Raw genomic sequence first — 21590 nt, 5'->3', positions numbered from 1 at the left:
CCGCGGAGCGGCTGGGCCCGTGAGCCATGGCCGCTGAGCCTGCGCGTCCGGAGCCTGTGCTCCGCAACGGGAGAGGCTACAGCAGTGAGAGGCCCGCGTACCGCAAAAAAAAAAAAAAAAAAAAAGTCAAAACCACCCTTGAAAATCCCTGAAGTTGTTGAGACAGACACATAGATATAGATATATAATATCACTAGTTTGCATTGTATGTATGAAAACCACACATTTAAGTACCAAAATCGCAATCACTGTAGCAAGATAGTCACACTCTGAGAAGCACAAGAACTGAGACGGCAGTCATACCTCCCCGACCTCAAACTCAGGTGGGGTCCTATGTCCACTGAGAGAAGTATTGGATGGAATTGCCAGCATCATGCATACTCTTTTCTGTCTCTGTCTCGAAAAAAAGTTACATCCCGTCAAGATTTGAATTTACCTAAGTTAAATAGAAAGGGACTGCACTGTGTTGATGGGCCATTTAAGACATTTGCAAGGGCATTTTTTTTAACGTGAAATTTTAAAATTTATAAACTGGCCTGAACTCTAATCTGAGTGTTAAAATATGTTGTATAGGAGTGTATCTCCCTATACTCACAGCACAGCGACACAAAGTCTAACACCGTATGCTAGCTTAAAACTGAAGTTTAAAAATAAACACTATACAGACAGAGTGCTAAAGACTTATTACCCTTATAAGGAACGTGTGTGTGCATAGAAGGAAAAAAAATCCAGTTGAGATGAATGCCGGCCAAAGGCACGGAGGAGCATAGGATGCATAGTACAGGAGAAAACTCATGAATACCAACTACCACCTACTGCTCATGATACCCTGGCTAAACAAGCAATACAGATTCCACCAAGCTTTCAGATGTATACTCAGTTAATTCAATATTAAACTCATTAACTAAACCTCTTCCTATTTTCCTTCTCTCCTTCTTCACTGGAATAACTGCAATTTAACAATGCTTTTATTTTATTTAAATTATCCTGAACTGGTGAACTGAATTTATCATTTACTACCTGGAAGGATGATGAAATATAACCCCCCTCCCCAAAAAAGGCAACTACAGATTAGAGACCCAGAATTGGCAGGCAGTTTTTTAAATAGCCTACAGCGTCCCTCCCGATTATGAGGGCTTGGTGTAATCTGGCCTTGCCACCGCACTGCAATATGGGTGACTGTGGATGCTATCAGACGGGGGCATCTTGGAGGCAGTCATCCTTGGAAGAGAAAGGTGTTATGCGCCTAACAGGTAAGAACGGCATACACTGAAGAGCAGTCCATGAAGGTGGGTGCCTTCCACTAGGCTCCTTTCAAATAAAGCAGTCAGAAGCACTTTATGTAGGCATTATTTTGTTGTGAGACTACAACCGTCTAGCTACAAATGTTTAGACTACAACTTGACATCTGGCCCCAAAGCAGCCATTATAGGTGAAACACAAAGAAAATGGAATAGTGTATAAGGAGACCTGGTACAAGAATTCTGCTCTGTGGGGTACTCCTTATTAGACACTTACTAAATCCAAACAGATCCCCTCTTTAAGAACTATAATGCGAGACATAAAGAGTTACAAGAAAAAAGTCATTAAATAAAGTTGTGGGACACAGAGAAAGCAAGTGGAAAGAATGACAGTGGCAGGCAGTCAGTGATGGTGGTAAAAGTGGTAGCAAGAAAAAATGCTGAGGCATAAAGATGAAAAGCCCCTAAAGTTGGTATTATCCCCGAGTAACTCTGTAGTTTTCCATGGGGCCTAAAAGGTCAATTTTCGGTGCTCTTCACGTCCCTGTATATTCTTCCAGTAAGCTCCCAACAACAATAATAAAAAGGCAGTATCTTTGTTCTTAGAAAGCACACAATTATTTGTACATACAGCTTTGTGAAATCCAAGCTACATTTATCTATGGTTCTTAAACAGTAATATTGCCATGAGATATTACTGTCCATCTGCTCTGATATAATTCTAAAAATATTTTCCAACTCTATTCATTAGGTATTATAATTTTCCTTAGTTATAAAGCAATCAATGACTTTGAATTTTTAGTTACTAGTAAGGCTAAACTGAACTCTAGGGCAATATGCTTATGTTATTGCTTTAACGTAGTAAATCATGCAATTATCTGCACGTGGAGTAGGAGGGTGTCGAGGGCCAGAAGAAAAGTGCGTATGTACGTTACTGATGAAAATGATTCACAGGACAACGAATGCCTTGGTTTCAGCTTAATAGTTTAAAAATGGCAGATAAGATTTTGGCTTGGGGAAAATATTTGAGGACTTTTAAGATATTAGGTACAAATAGTAAATACAATAAAGAAATAGTGTAAACTGACAACATGAGTGAGAGAGAGACATACAGAATTCACTTTTTAAAAAGCTCAATTTAGGCTAGATATAAAAAGTTCAATGTTACCACTTACAACAGACACTACATTCTTTACACATACATTTTTTCTAGTCCTAACATTTCTGCCTAGTAGGGATTTTTCCGAGTCCCATTTTATATTTGAGAAAACCATCAGAGAGGTTAGACAAAATGTCCAAGATACACAAAGAAGTGTAAGAGCTAATATGTGGTCCCAGATCAGAATGACTCAAAAGCCAAAACTCTCCAATATACCATATACTGGATTACTCTGGATCAGAATCATTACTTCAAGTTCTAAATGTGAGATACAATCAGAACAAAAGAGAGAGAGAAGAAAAGGAAGGAAGGAAGGAAGGAAGGAAGGAAGGAAGGAAGGAAGGAAGGAAGGAAGGAAGGAAGGAAAGAAGGAAGGAAGGAAGGAAGAAAACGAAGGAAGGAAGGAAGGAAGGAAGGAAGGAAGGAAGGAAGGAAGGGAAAGCAAGCTAAAAATTAAAGTGATTTTTTTACTCTAAAATCTATAATCAAATTGGCTGAATAAGACCACATAAAATGACAATAGGTGGTCATGAAATTCACTCAATTGTGCCAAACACTATTCTTAAGTACCTTGGCCAGTTTCTCGGGAATAAGTTCTTCTTTTGGACCTCCAATTTCCTCATCATCATCGTCCTTCTTCTTTTTCTGATTTCTCTGCTGCTTTTCTTTTTCTGCATTTTTTTTCTCTTCCTCTATCTGGGCTTTCTTTTGAGCTCTTCTTTGCTTATTACGTAGCTTCTTTAGCTCTTTGTCAGACATGTTTGCTGTAAGCAGCAAGTGTTAATAAAATTACCAACGTGTTAATCAGATTAGAAATGATCAATTACTATGTAATATTCCCATATAAACTCCCACTAAAAATCTTTCATGTTACACATGTTCATATGCCTATGTGTACCCTTTAATAGTGCCACATTTGCTGAAGAACACTAACCTCCTCAAAAAACTTGCGAGACCCACCCTACTGCGGCAACCATGGCAAAACCCAAAAGCACGCGAGCTCCTCTAGCGACAGTAAACCCCCTGCAATTCCAGGAATGTGACAAGCTGCTTCCTAACTCTGTGGCACGGTCCCAGGCCTTCTTAGTTATGCCGTCTCTAATCCTGTCAAACAGTGCTGCCACTGTGCCTCACATATTCTGCTTGTCATAATACTTCGTTTATACATCTATTTCTCTTTTAGACCGTCAGTTCCTTGGTGGAAGAGACCTTGTTTTACTCATAATCTTTGTATTGACAGGGCCCAGCAGCATACCAAAACAGAGAAAACACTCAAATATTTGTGGAAGGAATAATGAATAACTACACAGTAAATTTAAAATTTGACATTAAAAATTAACAATACCCCTTGAGGTACAACTATAGAATGTTTCAAAGAAAGACTGGAAATCACTGATAAACATGCCATAATAAAGTGGAAAATCTGTACTGTTTAGACTTAAAGCAATAAATCTGAAAGCTACGTGTACAATCAGTATTTATTTGGAAAATACTTGTTAATAATGAGAAATGAAAAAATTCATTCTAAAATATACCACCACTGTGGTGATTTTTAAATATGCCCCAAAATTCTTCCCTTCAAAAAGTGGAGTCTATTTCCCTTTCCCTTAAACGTGGGCTATACTTAGTGACTCACTTCTCACTAATAGAATGTACTAGAAATGAAAGTGTATGACATCCAAGATTAGGACATAAAAGCACTGTGGATTCCTCCTTGCTTTCCCTTGGATCACTCAGAGGAAGCCAGCTGTCATGTTGTGAAGAAACCCAAACCACCTTATGTAAAGACCCGTGTGGCCAAGAACAGTCCTCTGGCCATGCCATCTTGGAAGCAGATTCTCCAATCCTTCAGGTGCCTTGGCTGACATCTCGACTTCAACCTCCTGAGAGACCATAAGTCTTTCCAATCATACAGCTAAGTGACTTTTGAATTCCTGGCCCCCAGTACCTCTGGGAAATAAATGTTTGTTGTTTAAATCTGCTAAGCAATTTGTTATGTAGCGACAGACAACCAACATATTTTGGTCCCTGGAAGTGCGATGCTGCTGCAATAAAACCCTAAAATGTGGGGAGTGGCTCTGGGACCAGAGAGTGGCCAAAGGTGAGAAGACTTGGAAAAGAGAATTAATGTAAGCTTAAGAGCCTTAGACTATTAATAGATATCTAGATTTTGAAGAGGATGCAAGTGAGGGCTAAAGTGAAGTGAGGAACACTTATAACCACATAGAGGCAGACAGCTTAGCAACACTTATAAAATGCATCAAGTGAACCGGATGATCCCGTTAGGTGGATTTCTAGGCCCCAAAATATGGGGGGGTGGGGGGGAGAAGAGGTTTGAAGATGGTACCTGATTCTTCTTGCTGCTTCTAGCAAAAATGCAAGAGAAAGAAACTAAAGGAAGGAGCAGGGACTTGAGGTTTTTGAAAATTCTCAACCTCTCCAGAAATGACTGCTGAGCAAAGATCAAACACAGGGCACTGCCAGGAAAACATGTCAAAAGGGAGAGCAGAGAATTTGGCTTTAAAATCTTTTGTTAAGACTCAGAATTCAGAAAAATGGTGCCTCAGTTACTAGTCAAACAAAGGTTCTCTTAAAAACTTTAAGGGTGTGATCCACAGATCCTCTCAATCACACAGCAGACCTTCTAAGAAACTTAGAAGTTTTGTCCTCTCAGCAAGATCAAGACAAAGATACTTGTGCATGTGGATTTCAATGAGATTCACACAAGATTCATGAAGTTTAAAAGAGATTTATAACGGTAGAAACACGGAAACTTGGACTGAAAGGAACATAGCATAAAATGAAAAGAGGTCTTCAGACACCCCACCCCCAAATTTTGGAAGCGGATTAAGAAACTACTTAGCTGCAGACAAACGCTAACTTTCAAGAAAAAAGAAGGATTCAGAAGGTAGAACCAGGAACCCAGAGGGCAGAGCCAAGATCCATAAAGAATTATTCCTAGGTCTCGAGTCCTCATCAAAGAACTGCTAACCTGGACCCAACTGGACTTGAGAATTGACATGAACCAGTAACTCCAATGTGCCTCCCGTTCCCCCCTCACCACCCCTTTGTGTCTACAGTGGGCGCCTAGCCTCTCTCTCACCACTTTATACTGGTTCACAGGATTTCTTATCAAGAACTCTAATTCACAGGATTTCATATCAAGAACTCTACTTGAAGAGCTACACTAAAGAACCATATTCAAAAAACCTCATCAACATCTGCACCTCATTCACAAGATAACGATCTGGACTTTGAGCTAATGCTGTAATGGGATGAGACTTACGGAGGCCTTGAGAGGGGCAAGTATATTTTGCATTAAGAATGTAAATAATTTGTGTCCAGAATGCAGAACATGGCAGCTAAAAATATGTCCACAAATTCTTTGATTTCTCCTTCCCACTCAAGTATAGGTTGTACCTGGTGACCCACTCGACAAATTAAAATGTAAAGGAAGTGGCAGGGTGTTATGTCAAGAGAAGAGAACATTAAAGGTGTTATGGCTTCCTCCTTGCTCTCTAGCGTGGCCAGCTACCATGTCTTGAGGAAATCAAGACACCCTCTGGAGAGACTAAGGAATTAAGGCCTCCTGCCAAGAGCCATGCGAGTAAGCCATCTGGGAAATGGATCCTCCAGCCCCAGCCAAGCCTTCAGATGACTATAGCTCTAGCCAATATCTTAACTATAACTTCCTAAGAGACCCTGAGCCCGAACCACCTAGATGCTTCTGAATTCCTGACCTATGGAAATGGTTGGTTCAAGATGGTAAATTTGGGGGTAATTTATTATGCAGCAATAGATAAAAACAAATTTATACCTGTTTCTCTTTTTCCTGGTAAAGAATTCCTTACTACTAGAAAAGAAAATTTCAAACAAGAACTAAACATTACATCCTAGAAACACAAGACTGCGTGAGTGGCCACATAAATTCTGGCCTTTTAATGATTTGTGAAATAATTGCTACCACTTGCATCCTTACTGCAAGACTAGACACAATACACACATTATTTTATTTAACAATCTCAACAACCTCATAATATTATTTTATGTATCAGAAAACTGAGCTTTCAGAAGAAAAATAATGACTCAGAGTGATAGTAAGAGACAGAGCAAGGATGTAAATCCACTTCACTTTGTCTCCAGTCTAAGCTCTCTCTCTCCACTGTGCTGCACCAGGGCTCAGCGAACTGTTTCTTCAACAGGCGAGACACTAAACACTTTCCGCTTTGCAAGCCACAGGCCTCTGTTGCAGCAAACTCAGCTGTCATAGCACAAAAAGAGCAGCAGATAGTATGTAAATGAATGGGCTTGGCTAGGTCCCAATAAAACTTCATGTACCAAAACAAACCGCAGTCTGGATTTGGCCCACAGGCTAGTTCGTGACCCTATTCTGTAATGCCTCTCACTGCCTTAAGAGGACTCGTCAGTTCACAATAATTGCCACACCACGATACAGAAAGGAATCCACACAGGAAATTAATATAGACATTAAGAGTCCAAATCCTGTTTCACTTAATTTAGTGCTAATTATCTGGATAGGCACTATCTCAAGTTTACATAAATTAGCTAGTACTTGTGTGAACTTAATAGAGACTCAAAATTTTAGCTTAGGAGGAGCCAAAGGAAAATTCTACTACGCTAGAATATTGCATTATCTTTTTTAAAAAAATTTGTGTTTGTGTATATGTGCACATATGCACGTATATGTGTATACACGGAAAATACCATCTGAATCTAGACTCTCTACCCAGCCAAACTAACATACACATAAGAATGCAAAATAAAAGAAATCTGGCCATATGAAGACTCTTAAGTTTACTGAAGGGGTAAAAACATGAGAAGCAAAAGATAACTTCTCAAGCAAATAAAGGGTACCTACCAGATCTTTGCTATAAATGTCAAGCTTTTTGGTGAACCATTAGAAAGCACTGTGTCTAAGGAAAAAAATGGCAGCAAGCAAACTATTGTCCCTATTAGTCAGCACTATTTCAGCAACACTAACCAATGCAATAAGGCATGGGGGAAAAAAAGAGGTATGAATACTTAAACTGATTACAGATTAATATAACGGCCTACGTAGAAAAATTTTTTAAATCAACTGAAAAATCTACTAAACCTAGTATCAACGTTCAATAAGGATACCAACATACAAAAACTATAACAATATTCATTTGGAATACTGTAATGGGAAAGGAGGACATGTAAGGATAATGCTAAGAGTAAATGTGCTAAAGTTACAACACAACAATTACACTAAAATATAAATAGGAGATACATGCATTCTAGTATGCGAAGACTTGATGTTGTGTAAGATCTCCTGATCCCCAAACAGTAATCTATATGTTAAATGCAATTCAAATTAAAACTCCTAAAGAAACTTTCTGGAAGATCAATTAACTCTACAGTTCTTACATAAGCAAAAATTAACATGTAAAACCAAGAAAAATCGAAAGACATAGTATTAGATTAAGAAGAGAAAAATGGATAAGAAGAGAAACCCGTGTACTGATGTCAATACAACATAGTTTTACTGTGTCTTCACACTGTTTTAATATATGTGAGAACAAGACACCATGCCCACAACCCACCAAAGTATTTTTTCAGAGCTTACTTCAGGATAGAAGTGGCATTTTAAAAGAATGGAGAATATGGACAACCTATTCAATAAGCACTATTTAGGAGTCAGCAGTCTTTTATGTGGGGATAAAAAAAGCTACCCTCCACCTCATATCACATATAAAAATTATCTCCAGATGATTAAACAGCCAAATGTAAAAATAACAAAGTTAATAATATAAGAAAACATAGAAGATATTTATAAATATATTTTACATTTTGAAGGAGAAAAGCCTTTCTAAGCAAGACCCAGAAACCATAAAAGACTACACAACCTTGATTTCAGAAAAATTAAAGCTTTTACATAAAGAAAGACACCCACTGTAAACAAACATAAGACCTAAGTGATAGGAAGAAAATATCTGCAACACATAAATAAGGATTACAGTCCTGAGTATGTACAGAACTCCTACGAACCAAGAAGTTTCAAAATAAAATGGGCAAAAGATATGAACAGGCAATTCACATAAGAAACCTAAAGGCCACATGAAAACGTATGCAGGTGTTCCACTCTTAAAAATCTAGGAATTATAAATTAGATGTTCTTCCCAAAGTAACAAAAATGTAAAGGATGGACAATTTTCAGTGTTAGCAATAAAATAAAATATCAGTCCACTGTTGGTGGCAATAAAAACGTTTTATGGAAGGCAATTTTATACATTTCTCATACTCTTTGACCTAGCAATTTGCACTCCTAACAATCCATAATAAAATATGTGCATAATGATGACCTACAGGACATTTACTGTAACACTGTAAGGGGCTGGGGGGGACCCACATGGATTCCCACAGAGCCATTAAAATGACTGATGATGATATTAGCTGTGCCCAGACATGGAACAATACTATAAAATGAAGGGGAAAAAGTGTAAATTTCAAAACACTATGAATCATATCATCCCATTTATGGGCTATAAAAATAAAACGAACAAACAACCACAAGAACTACCCTGAAAGGTGTGTGTAGAGCATGTGTGCACATCAAGCTCTGAAAATGGTAATTGTGCACAAAGGAAACTGAACGTTTCATAGGGGTAGCCCTCTGAAAGAAGACAGCCTGTGGGTAGGAGAAAAGGGAAAGGGGATTTTCACATTTGCTAGTTATTTTTCTAAGTTGTTTCAACTTTGTATGTTAAGAGTTAATTGTACATTATTTGCACAATTTGAAGAACAGGTGGAAGGCAGGAAGAGTGAACAGGAAGGTAAACAGGGACTTCCCTGGTGGCGCAGTGGTTAAGAATCCGCCTGCCAACGCAGGGGACACGGGTTCGAGCGCTGGTCCAGTAAGATCCCACGTGCCACGGAGCAACTAAGCCCAAGAGCCACAACTACTGAGCCTGCGCTCTGGAGCCTGCAAGCCACAACAACTATTGAGCCCGCGTGCCACAACTACTGAAGCTCATGTGCCTAGCGCCTGTGCTCCACAACAAGAGAAGCCACCACAATGAGAAGCCCGCGCACCGCAAGGAAGAGTAGCCCCCGCTCGCCGCAGCTAGAGAAAGCCCGCACGCAGCAACCAAGACCCAACGCAGCCATAAATAAATAAATAAGTTTATGTATTTTAAAAAAGGAAGGTAAACAAAAGAAGCCAGAGGATCACTGCTCTCAGCTTCAATGATAAATTGTCCTGTAGATTCTCACTGGTATCTTCTTGCCAGTTGAAGAAGCAACGACAGATAGAGATTCAAGTGAAATCTGTACAAGGGTTTCTATATGTGACCTCAGAAAGTTCTAAATTGTTCTTAGGCAACAGGAAATAAAATTTAATAACAAATTAACAGAAAGATCCAAAGGACTTTAGAAGGAGGAAGTATAGAAAGTAACCAACCATAACATCAGGAGAGGCATAAACTCAGGACTGAAGAAAAAAAATCTGACACAGTTTTTATGTCCCAACTGCTGTAACATTTTTGCCATGAAAATGTCACGAAATATTTGGATGAACAATTAATTTTTATCTTTCTACATTCCTATGTCACTTTTATGCTGAGATCCTTTCCCAAATAATTAAGGAAGATTTCTCCCTACACATCCTGACATCTTGCTATAAAAATGGCATGTTAAAACTGGTCAAATGGTAAATCATTGAGCAATTTTACTGGCTTAATTCTAAGCTGGGTTTTAGTGTTCAAGCAATATTTACCTTTTAGTAGGTTAATTATAAATTATTACTAAAAGGAGAAATAACTAGATATACTGACGGCCAATACTAATGTGGAGTTCCAACACTAATATAAAAATAGTATTGTACTTAACAATTTATAGTATTGGGTAAACCAGATATTAAATGTAAAGTTCATGAAATTCAACTCCTTAAAAGCTAGTGATCAGTTACAAATTAAATTCCTGCTTAACTTTTTTTTTTTTTTTTGGCAGTACGCAGACCTCTCACTGTTGTGGCCTCTACCGTTGTGGAGCACAGGCTACGGACACGCAGGCTCAGCAGCCATGGCTCACGGGCCCAGCCGCCCCGCGGCATGTGGGATCCTCCCGGACCGGGGCACGAACCCGTGTCTCCTGCATCGGCAGGCGGACTCTCAACCACTGTGCCACCAGGGAAGCCCGCTTGCTTAACTTTTGAAAGACTAACGTAAACAGTATTTTTCTTTTGTTGCTTAGAAAAATTCACAAAATGGTCATCACCATTTTCTAAAGCATGTATAACATTGTCCCACAAGGTGCTTAATAAAAAGCTCAGGAAAGGGACTTCCCTGGTGGCTTAGTGGTTAAGAATCTGCCTGCCAATGCAGGGGACACGGGTTCGAGCTCTGGTCCAGGAAGATCCCACATGCCGTGGAGCAACTAAGATCCCACATGTGCTCCACAACTACTGAGCCTGCGCTCTAGAGCTCGTGAGCCACAACTATGAAGCCCACGAGCCTAGAGCCTGTGCTCTGCAACAAGAGAAGCCACTGCAATGAGAAGCCCGTGCACCTCAACACAGCAAAAAAAAAAAAAAAAAAAAAAAAAGGCTCAGGAAAAATCTACATTACACAAAAACATAAGTACACACATACACACCACAGAAACAATAAGAACTCTTTGATTATTATACCTGTATCAGCTTCATGTTCTTTATTCTCATCTGTAAGGGGGTTGTCATGAAGCTTCAAATAGATCTCTATAGCAATTCTTGCTGCCTTGAAGTAAAATGGATGCTGTCGAAGTACATCTTCTAGTTTTAATAAGTCCACATATGATCTAAGGGTAATCTTCCTCATACAGTATGTATGAAAGTCAAACTGGTCATCAGTGATTTCTATAAAATGCTAACAAAATTATCTTTTTTATTACAGTGAAGTATAGCAATAGCAAAGAAACTACAAAAATGAAAGCCTTGGAATTACTTGTTTCTCAGGCATGAAAAAAAATCAGTAAAATTTAAAAATATTAAAAATGACAATAATTCAATTTAAATACTTTGCATATCAAATAAGCAAATATAATTGGCCATCACCTAGCATAGTATAATGGCATACTTTAGGCACTGAATTACTTGTTGAATGAAAGGAAACACAATGCTTTAAAATACATATATTTATTCCTTCCTTAATCATACTTAAATAAAGCTATCAGGACAAATCCAACAGAATTTATTAGCATACATAATAGTGCAGTACAGTAGATTTACATGTTAAACATTCAGTCTTTAGAACAATTTGCAAAGGATTTTAATACTGCAGTATTTGGTAATTTTTCTGAGAATACAAATCTGAATCCTATGCAATGAAATGCTGGTACGTGGGTGAGAAATCAATCAGTGAGTAAGTCAAGCAACCGGAAGCTAACACATTTCAACTAAGCTCTGGGGTTCTCGACTCAATAACAGAACAAGCATGAAATTATATAAATTATTTTTATATATGAAAATCATAAAAAATGAAAGCCAACTACTAGTGATAGAAATGACTCAGAATTGAAAAGGACTAAGAAAAGAATAAATTTATCAGAACGTGAGGAATTACATAGGTTACAGAAGTACTGTGAAAAGGCTTCAAAGCTTATAAATAATATTTATCAGGGCATAAGGCACCACCAATCAACCCCACAACAAACACGTTTCTGGGATAGCTTGATGAGCTTTGTATGTATTAATGAAGCAGAAACATTCAGAAATCAATGAAAACGCAGCCAAGATACAAACTTTCCCTTAAGTTTCTTACATAAATTCTGGCAGGAAGAGTAGACAATGGGGAAGTCTGCTTAATATAGTCTATATTATTTCCATTATAAAACTTGAAAAATATGAACACTGGTTTTTAGAAATCACTTACATTATAAGGTGAGAGAAGAGACAAAAACTATAGGATTTCCTCAAAACTTTCAATGTGTAACAAAATGAAATGAGAAACTTTTATGTATGTGGTACTTACTCTCTCAATCTCATGACATTTCTTAAGTGCTTCACCAAATTTATTCATTGCCTTATAAGCTTGGGCACATTCTGTCTGGAACCACATGCATTGCATTTCATTTAAATTCTCAACCGCTGATGTTCCTTCCTATATGAAAAGCACACACACTCAAAGACAATTTCTTATCAAATACATTATTCCACCATAGGATTTAAAAAGGAAAGATGGTCAATTGATTTGAATTCTTTCAAAATAATTTTCTAATTTTTTAAACCATTCTCAGGGTAAGAGGGAATAGTTAATATGTGAAAGAAATTAGAATTGTATTTCTAACCACTAAAAAAATATACACATAAACCCTTGTAAATGATTAATCAAAAGGTCTACATAATTGGGGATGGAAAGTAACATAAGAAACAGAACAGTAACACACGGCAGATGTTCAATTAGTATTAGTTCCCTTCGCCCTTAAAAATTTCAACTGAACATACATCAATATAAATCAGAGTTTAAAAACCCACTGTACAACCATATTTAAAAAATGATGTTTTATACTAATATTGATTTCAGTTTTTTCTGATAAGGCAATTCAATTAAAATCCTGTGTTGATATTAAAAATATCAGACGTAAATTTTGAAAAATAAACAAGGTATACAAGTATGAACTATTTATTCACAAGCAAGAAAACTAGCTGTACAAACCCTTGTAAACTTCGAGCACATTTCTTCAGCCTCTTTTATCAGATTGGCTTTTAGCATGTATTTTGCACACTTGGAGTTGATAAATCTGTCTGCTGTGTCCAAGGCCTGGGCCTCATCCATCCACCTCGCAGCTTCTTTAATATTCCCAGCATGCTAATAATAACAGGGTACAAAAGCAAAATAAACCAGTCAGAGTATGCTAATTTTACTATGCAAGTAATTAGTTTCCTGTTCATAAATAACTAAAACACAAATGGAAGAAACAGTAATCTTCTGTCTCTTACAACCCTAATCAACGTAGATGCATACATTCTACAGAAATATAAGTTCTGATACCTTTCTGGCGATGCAGAATATAAGCTCTCTGATAGTAAAGATTTGTTTTAAAAATTTTGTCTACTGTTATAACCTCATTGACTACACACTACAACAGTGCCTGGCACATAGTGAATACTCAAAAATAATCACTGAATCAAAGAATAGATAATAATCAAAATCTTTAAGCCAGAACAACAAAGTTTACTGTAAAGGTCATAAAAGGCAAACGGATCGTCAAATTTCTACTCCAAAAGAACCATGGAAACATTACAATTAGGACCACTGGTGGACATTCCACAATGATCCTCATTCTACTTCGTCTAACTAGTCCATTTGGGAAGGTCACAAAACTAATGAGCCTTACTTGGCTTTAAAAAAGTGCTTTTAAAACATTACTTGGGGGACTTCCTCATGGTGCAGTGGTTAAGAATCCACCTGCCAATGCAGGGGACACGGGTTCAAGCCCTGGTCTGGGAAGATCCCACATGCTGCAGAGCAACTAAGCCTGTGCACCACAACTACCAAGCCTGTGCTCTAGAGCCCGTGAGCCACAACTACTGAGCCCACGTGCCACAACTACTGAAGCCCATGCACCTAGAGCCCAGGCTCCGCAGCAATAGAAACCACCGCAATGAGAAGCCTGTGCACCACAACGAAGAGTAGCCCCCGCTTGGCGCAACTAGAGAAAGCCCACGCACAGCAACAAAGACCCAACGCAGCCAAAAATAAATTAATTAATTTCAAAAAAAAATTACTTAATTTCACAATTTTTTGGTAAATGAATTATTGGTTTACAATCTCTTCCCCAAGAGCTTTTATTACTAAATTATATTTGTATTAAGATAGTAAAGCGGCAACTTTAAGATGATTTTTCTCAAGCAAGACCCAGGAGTTGAAACGGCAAGGAGGTAATACGTAGAATTCATAGTAGACATCTTCAGTTTCGTTTTAAGATTACCAGATACTGATATATATGATCTTACGGAAATGTTAATAGAAACAAACATTTCGCAGCAAATGTAATTATTTATTATCTATAGTCTTGCTACTTAAAACCAAGAAAATAACCAGGTATGTGTATGAACAACCATATATATGAATGACCATACGTATATATGTATACTTGTGTTTGTACATAAACAGATATAGATGGGTGAGCAAATGAGCATGACCATGACAAGTCTCAAAGTAATCAGACTGAGAAATGGACTATATTTGCTGCTCCATGTTTTGCGAGCTATCAAATATGCCATTTCTCTTACCGCATTCAGACTCTACAGCATGTGTTTTCTTAATTTGTGTTTCACTGCCTCATAACAAAAGAGAAGAAAAGATTTTTACCTTATAGATTTTAGCTTTCACAAGAAAGAGTTCTATCAACGTGGGTGTACTTTCAATAGCGGTATTTATGTACCCCAGAGCAACAGACGGCTGCCCAGTCCTGTCGTAGTGCTGTGCCAAGTAGTACTGGACCCAAAGTAACGTGGTTGGCGGTTCTTCCTTCCCATCGTCTTTGAAAAGTGGGGGGGTGGGGGAGGAAAGAAAGCAAGCTTAGTCATTAGAGATATTAGTAACAGACTAGCCACCGCAAAGTGGCTCTATCTTTATTAACAAGGGAAGCAGCTCAAACCATGTGATTTATGCATCTAGTTATGCAACTAGCTCTAACCCTATAAAATCTTTGGAAGGGACCACGCTTTCTGCTCTGTATCATTATAGCTCCTAGCGCAATGCCTTGCACAGTAATAACTTCATATAGTTAACATGGCAGATGAATGAGATCAAAGCTATAACAAATTACCTAAAAAGAAAACTGAGGGGAGGGAGGGGAAGGGGAGGGTTCGGGGGGAGAGGACACGACAAGTTGTACTAGAGCTACGAGTATACTGATCAGGATGTTATGTATGAGGGAAAATAAATAAATAAATAAAGAGAAAATTTCCATTAATGTGACGGTAAAAAAAGAAAAAGAAAGAAGAAAGGCATGACTGCTCAATTGGGTTTCTAGCTAATGTACCAAACTATACATAAATATACTTGTGATGTGGTTATTTTGAATTTTGGTGATTATAAGATTCTTAACATATTTTAATATTATTCTGAATATGCAACAATGCATAATTTAGGTTAAATAAAAATTATACCCAAAAAATGAGATGAGTAAAAATACTTATTCTGTATTTTAGTTCATAATTTTATTTTTATATACTCACAAGAAAGTGTGCAAGTTAAATATACAACCCACACATTAAAAAATGATTTTTTAATACAAATTTCTAAAATCTAAGAACTGTTATTTGCTTTCAAAGAAAGCAACAGAGTGCTTATTTTTATCCTAGTAGAAGTAGGATGGCTCAGTGGACAAACAATAGGAGTGGAACTCACCAACTCCCGTTCTGATAGATCTGCAACTAAAGTGCTGCATATTCTTGGGCATGTCATTGAACCTCTTCCACATTTGTAAAATATGTAGGAAAATGCTGATAATCAAAGGAACATCATGATGATTAACCGATGAAACCATGGTAACGCCTTCTAAAAAGTACTATTTAAATTCATCTGAGACCTAGAAACAGTGATCAACTCAATAGCAATAAGCACCCCAGGTCCCATACTGGGCTTTCCCACTGTAGGAAACAGGGCTCCTTGGGAAAAACAACTGATTACACGTCTGCTGTGGGCAGTATACAAGGTGAGCTAGAATATTTTGTCATACCAAACTGCAAGGAAGCTATCAACTACTATCCTAGTATGTGAAGGTTTAAACCATTTGAAACTGCAAATATGGTTAAAGTCATGAATTCATAATAATACCTTTAAAACATGTATTGGCCATCTTTGAAGAATGCTACTAGACCAATTCATTATTTTGAAAACTGGTAAAGAACAAAAAAGTAGGCTAGGCAGGGGAGAAAAAGCAGCATTTATCTTGCTTTTTCTATACAAACTGAAATACTGCATAAGCAGATGACAGATAGTATCTCTTTAAGATAATAAAAAAATGAATGGTAGAATATCACTAGCTTGTAATTCTTAACAGTTCTTAACATATGAAACAAATACTTCATGCCTCTTGATCAAAGAACACACCACCATCTTGAAATAATCTTGCTCATCCCTTTGTCTTTAAAACAAAAAGGAAAAAAAAATATCAAATCAAATCTCATCAAACCTGCAGTCAGACCCTTCCGTGAGAAGTTTCTGTAATGATGGAAATGTTCTGGATCTGCCCTGTCTAATAGGGCAGGCATTCGATTTGCACTAGCTATTGAGCAGCGCTTGAAATGTGGCTAGTGCAACTAATTAAATTTTTTATTTAATTAAAAACATTTTAATAGCCCCATGTGGCTAATGGCTACCATACTAGACAGCACAGCTGTGTATCCAGCTACCAATTTGTAACAAATCCAGAGGACAGAGAAATAACATGTTAAGCAACACGATATGGGTATATTCAGCAAAATCCATACTATAGAAAAACTCAAGGGAAAAAAACTAACTTCTTTAATAAATAAATTGCAGGAAGAAAGAGGGAAAACCTACAGATTTATAAAAAAGGGTTAAGAGACATATCAAACAAACTCAAAGTATAGATTTCACCTGGATCTTCATTCAAACAAACTTCAAAAACAAAGAGAAAAAATGCTATTTCCAAGATACCTGGAAATGTAAGCATGGACTTTTTTCTTTGATATTAAGAAAGTATTAATGTTCAAGTATGGTGACTCTATTATGGTTATAATCTTTAGAATACTGAAATATTCATGGATGAAATGATGTGATGTTTGGGATCTGTTTTAGAATAACATGGGAGTAAGGGAAGTAGGTAAGAATACAGATGAAATAAGTTTGGCCATGAGGTAAAAACTACTGAAGTTGAGTGGCGGGTAAATGGAGTGTCATCATACTATTACATCTAGTTTTGCAGGTGTTTTAAATTTTACATAAAATTTTCTTCAATAAGCTACTGTTATTATCTTCTTACCAATGTACATTTCACACAATGTGTACATTAATGCACCTTCATCTTAAAGGGAAAAAAAGTTTAAATATACTAAGCTTACTGACTAAATAATGAACAATACTGACCTTCTGATCAAGAATTTCGCAACATATTAAGATTTTCAAGATTTTTTTAAAACATAAAACTTGAGCACTTACCACTGGGGTTAAATAACCGGCAGCTTTTTAGAGATGTTTCATAACCTACTACTAGTTCTTCTATGATTGCCACCTGGAGTACAAACACACAAGCACACTTTAATAAAAATAAATAAATATATAGTTACTATGCTTGTGCAAAATGTGTTATTTACTACTAGAGGGCTAAATAAACATTCCGTTTCCCCCCTCCACCTCTCTCTCTCTCTCTCTCTCTCTCCCTCTCATACACACACACACCCCTTTTTATAAATCTCTTAACCTATGGATAAAAATTTAAAACCATACATTTATGAAGGTGTGTTTTAAGGCAAAACTTTCCAAAAAACTTACTGGCAACTCCTTTCCCTGCTATAAAATAAAGCATCAAGCTGAACTAGAAATCAGGAAAAGGCTGGACAGAAAGAGGTAGTGTTAGGGATGATTTTTATCTTGGTTCATTGTTACCTCAATTCACATAAACAACACAGTTAACATTTGCACTTTAGGAATCAAGAATTAAATACTGTGTAAAAAGAGAAATTCCACAAGCATATGACAGCAACCACTCTCGATTTCATCACCGTGGGGAAAGCATCAGTAACAGAGAAGCATGGCACCGTAGGTGGGTTTCTGAGATCCAGGAGAGTGAGTGGCTGTCCCAGTTCTGGTCTCTCCTGAGTCATGACTGTACTACTTACTCCTGGCTTCGTAAGAGATCTGTGAATACTTTTAATTTATTAATTCCCTTCTTTGCTTAATCCATCTATAATGAATTTGTTACTACAGAAGCTCTCTTAAATGACCTCAACTTAACTGACTCAACAGGTTAACACCAGCTCTCTCCATCACCTCAGAAAATTGTGAGGACTGAATGGCCACAGCTAGGTTATTCTGCTGCGCCCATGTTCTTCTCCCACAAGGTGAGCTACATGCTTACTAAGAGGTTTGTTTTCCCAAACCTGTTTGAATTAGTTGCATTCATTATCATCATTGCAGAATTTAATTCAATATTATGTAAACTTAAGAAATGAGAACAAAAAGAAAGAACTGCTTCTATTAAGTCAAATACCATGGAAAGACTCACAGACAAATTAGACATTTTTTACCAATTTAGGTTTAAAAAGATAACCATAAAGGGAAAACTCGTAACAATATATATGATTCTACAATCAAGATTGCTTCACAAGCATCACGTTCTCACTGTACCAAAACTAGAAGTAAAATACCATATTCTATCAATGTGATTTAATCAAGGGGGAAAAAAGGTGAAACAGTCATCAATAAAGCCCATATCTTGGACCTTTCAACAAAAGACTGTCAGAGTAAGTGCCCTTTATATGCTTTAGGTTTAAATGTTTAGCACATTTAATCTTTCCCACCTTTAAGGTGGTTTTTTTTTCGTGGATTTTTTTTTTTTTTTTGGCGGTACGCGGGCCTCTCACTGCTGTGGCCTCTCCCGTTGCGGAGCACAGGCTCCGAACGTGCAGGCTCAGTGGCCACGGCTCACGGGCCCAGCCGCTCCGCGGCATGTGGGATCCTCCCGGACCGGGGCACGAACCCGCGTCCCCCGCATCGGGAGGCAGACTCCCAACCACTGCGCCACCAGGGAAGCCCTAAGGTGTTTTTTTTTAAACCCAGCCAACATGTCTGATGCCACTGTACTTATAAACAAAATAATCTAAACCAGGATTAAAACACCCTTGGGACTTCCCTGGTGGTCCAGTGGATAAGAATCCACGCTTCCACTGCAGGGGGCATGGGTTCGATCCCTGGTTGGGGAACCAAGATATCCCACGCCATGCAGTGCGGCCAAAGAAAAAAGATTAAAACACCCTTTAACCAGTGTTTTGAATGTTGTAATACGTAGCTGAAAGAGTAAGCTGACTTACTGGGACAGCAAACAAACTCTTCTGACAGAATTTTTTTTCTACCAAATAAAAAGGAGAAAGATTACTAAGCTTCAACTTAGTTCAAAAAAGAAAAAAATTACTTCTGGGTTTCCCCATGAGCAGGAATTAGAGAAAATATTGAAGAAATCACTACCTTACCAACTTTTCATCCCTGTACCGACTCATTAAAAAGTACATATCAGAAACAAAAGACAGAACAAATAAGCAGTAATTTATTCAGCTAGAGAGCAGAGGATGAAAAGGAAATGAGGCACAGGAGCATTTAAACTGCAAGCTAGGAAGACTGTTAGCAGATTCACACTGTGTATACTATGTGCACAGGTAGCCAAGAACCAATTACTCCAAATACTGAGCAAAGAAATGATAGCCAAAACACAAAACCAAACCAAACCATTGTATTTTGCTTTACCTTTTCTTTATCTTTGTATAGAGACCTCAAAGTATTGAAGACTGGTGGACAACCCTTGCTGAAGTTCATCCTTAGGAACTTATCCAAACATTCTTTAAACTTCTCACCTTGGAAGAAAAAAATCCTGTTGACTTACATGTACCCAGACAACTCTAAAAATGCATACATTAAAACCTTAACATGCATACTCATATATTTAAAACCAAGGAAAGATACTGTATATCATCACACCATTTTCATTCCTTCACAATTATTCTCACTTACCAGATAAAAAGTTTAACGGCAGTCTTCTTGGCACCAATCCCCTGGGATACTTAGTCCAGGCCTCCTCATAAATTTTTAGTCGTTCTAACATATTAGCTGCAAATCAAAACAAAAATTATTTTTCATATGTAATTAAAACATATTTTTCTAGAAAATTACAAATTTCTGAAAATATATAAAAATTACCATATTAAACAGAAAATTTGAACATGGGAAAAATTATTCATAATCTAACCACCTAAATATATCAACAATCATTTTAGAATATTCTAATATTTTCATATTTTAATCTATAATCATATAAAATACATAATTTTCCTTATCCTGCTCTGCTTTAGGTGGCCTTTCAAAATCTGCCTGCTCTACTGTAGTTCCAAGAAAGGCTCGGTTATTATGTTTCCACCTACGGCTTCTCCAGTATTCTTTTCAGCCTCTCCTCTAACTCCTCTCCTTTGATTTATCTTGGAGCTTCTGGATTTATCCTCTATCTTCCATTTCTCCGTATTTCTTTTATATTTTCTTTTACTCTCAGGTAAGAACTTTCCTTGTTCAATCTTTCACGTCACTAATTTTCCTCAGCTGTGGCCCCTTATATTTAATCTATTAAGATTTTCATGTCACATCAAGAAGTATGTTTTTCATTTCCCAGATTCCTAACAGGCACTTTCTCTTAACTGTGCATATTTCATTGCCTCTCTTCATCTTAGGCTTCTCTACGATCTCTACTCTCCCTTTGGCTGGCACTGATGATTACCTTTCCAATGCTGGTGTTACTACAGAGGATGACATTCTTTGTACAAGGTTTCTTTCACATTTATCAATGTACCAGGAATAGTTCACTATCAGTCTTGTGGGAAACTTCGCTTCAAATTAGATCATCCTGGCTAAAGACTCTGCCTTTTTGTAGATGACATGTTTCTGGGTTTGTCCTCACAAGCAGGTCCTATTCATGGGAGAGAATGGTTGGGGAGAAGAGTGTCTCTGGACCAAGTTTATTTGAGTCCTTCTTCCCACATAGGAAACAGTACTTCCCTTTCAGCTTGGCAACATTCACTTGCCCCTAGCAGGCCACTCTGCTATAGCCACAGGTTATCACAGAAGTCTTTCCTTTGGGGAGACATCTCCATTTCTACTTTTCCCTTTCACGCTTCTGATGCTGCTATGCATTTGTAAATTTTTCAAACTTGTTTCTAAAATTATTTTCACAACTCTTTCTTTGAATTTGTAGTAGAAGAGAGGTTTCAGAAAACACTTAGTCTACCATATTAAATGGAAGTTCACAAATGTACTTCTATATTCAGATTTTGAACCAATTCTTTATTTTAATTAGTTTTTCTCCTGTTAACCTTTCTCTTTTTAAAATATTTATTTATTTATTTAGGCTGTGCCAGGTCTTAGTTGAGGCACACGGGATCTTTGTTGAGGCATGTTTAGTTGTAGCATGCGGACTTCTTAGTTGTGGCATGCATGTAG

At 37.4% G+C, this 21590-nt stretch overlaps 1 protein-coding gene across 3 annotated transcripts in view; it reads right to left on the bottom strand.

Moving 5' to 3' along the window:
• Nucleotides 1-21590, bottom strand: part of NAA15 (N-alpha-acetyltransferase 15, NatA auxiliary subunit) — a 76262-nt gene that overhangs the window by 14693 nt on the left and 39979 nt on the right. For 2 of the 3 annotated variants that reach the window (XM_033419452.2, XM_004265143.3), the window contains exons 8-15: nucleotides 20118-20213; nucleotides 19854-19960; nucleotides 17553-17625; nucleotides 14733-14902; nucleotides 13074-13226; nucleotides 12390-12518; nucleotides 11072-11285; nucleotides 2971-3164 (exon numbers count right to left, since the gene is read on the bottom strand). In XM_033419452.2, the coding sequence (XP_033275343.1) occupies nucleotides 2971-3164; nucleotides 11072-11285; nucleotides 12390-12518; nucleotides 13074-13226; nucleotides 14733-14902; nucleotides 17553-17625; nucleotides 19854-19960; nucleotides 20118-20213 (1136 nt within the window). Of the gene's footprint in view, nucleotides 1-2970; nucleotides 3165-11071; nucleotides 11286-12389; nucleotides 12519-13073; nucleotides 13227-14732; nucleotides 14903-15776; nucleotides 15872-17552; nucleotides 17626-19853; nucleotides 19961-20117; nucleotides 20214-21590 lie in introns of those variants that run through there. The other variant, XR_004480816.2, reaches the window with a different exon arrangement.

Source organism: Orcinus orca, chromosome 4, assembly GCF_937001465.1.
Source record: "Orcinus orca chromosome 4, mOrcOrc1.1, whole genome shotgun sequence".
Classification (NCBI taxonomy): domain Eukaryota; kingdom Metazoa; phylum Chordata; class Mammalia; order Artiodactyla; family Delphinidae; genus Orcinus; species Orcinus orca.
Note: the sequence above shows the minus strand (reverse complement) of the source record. Positions and strands in the feature narration are given on the sequence as shown.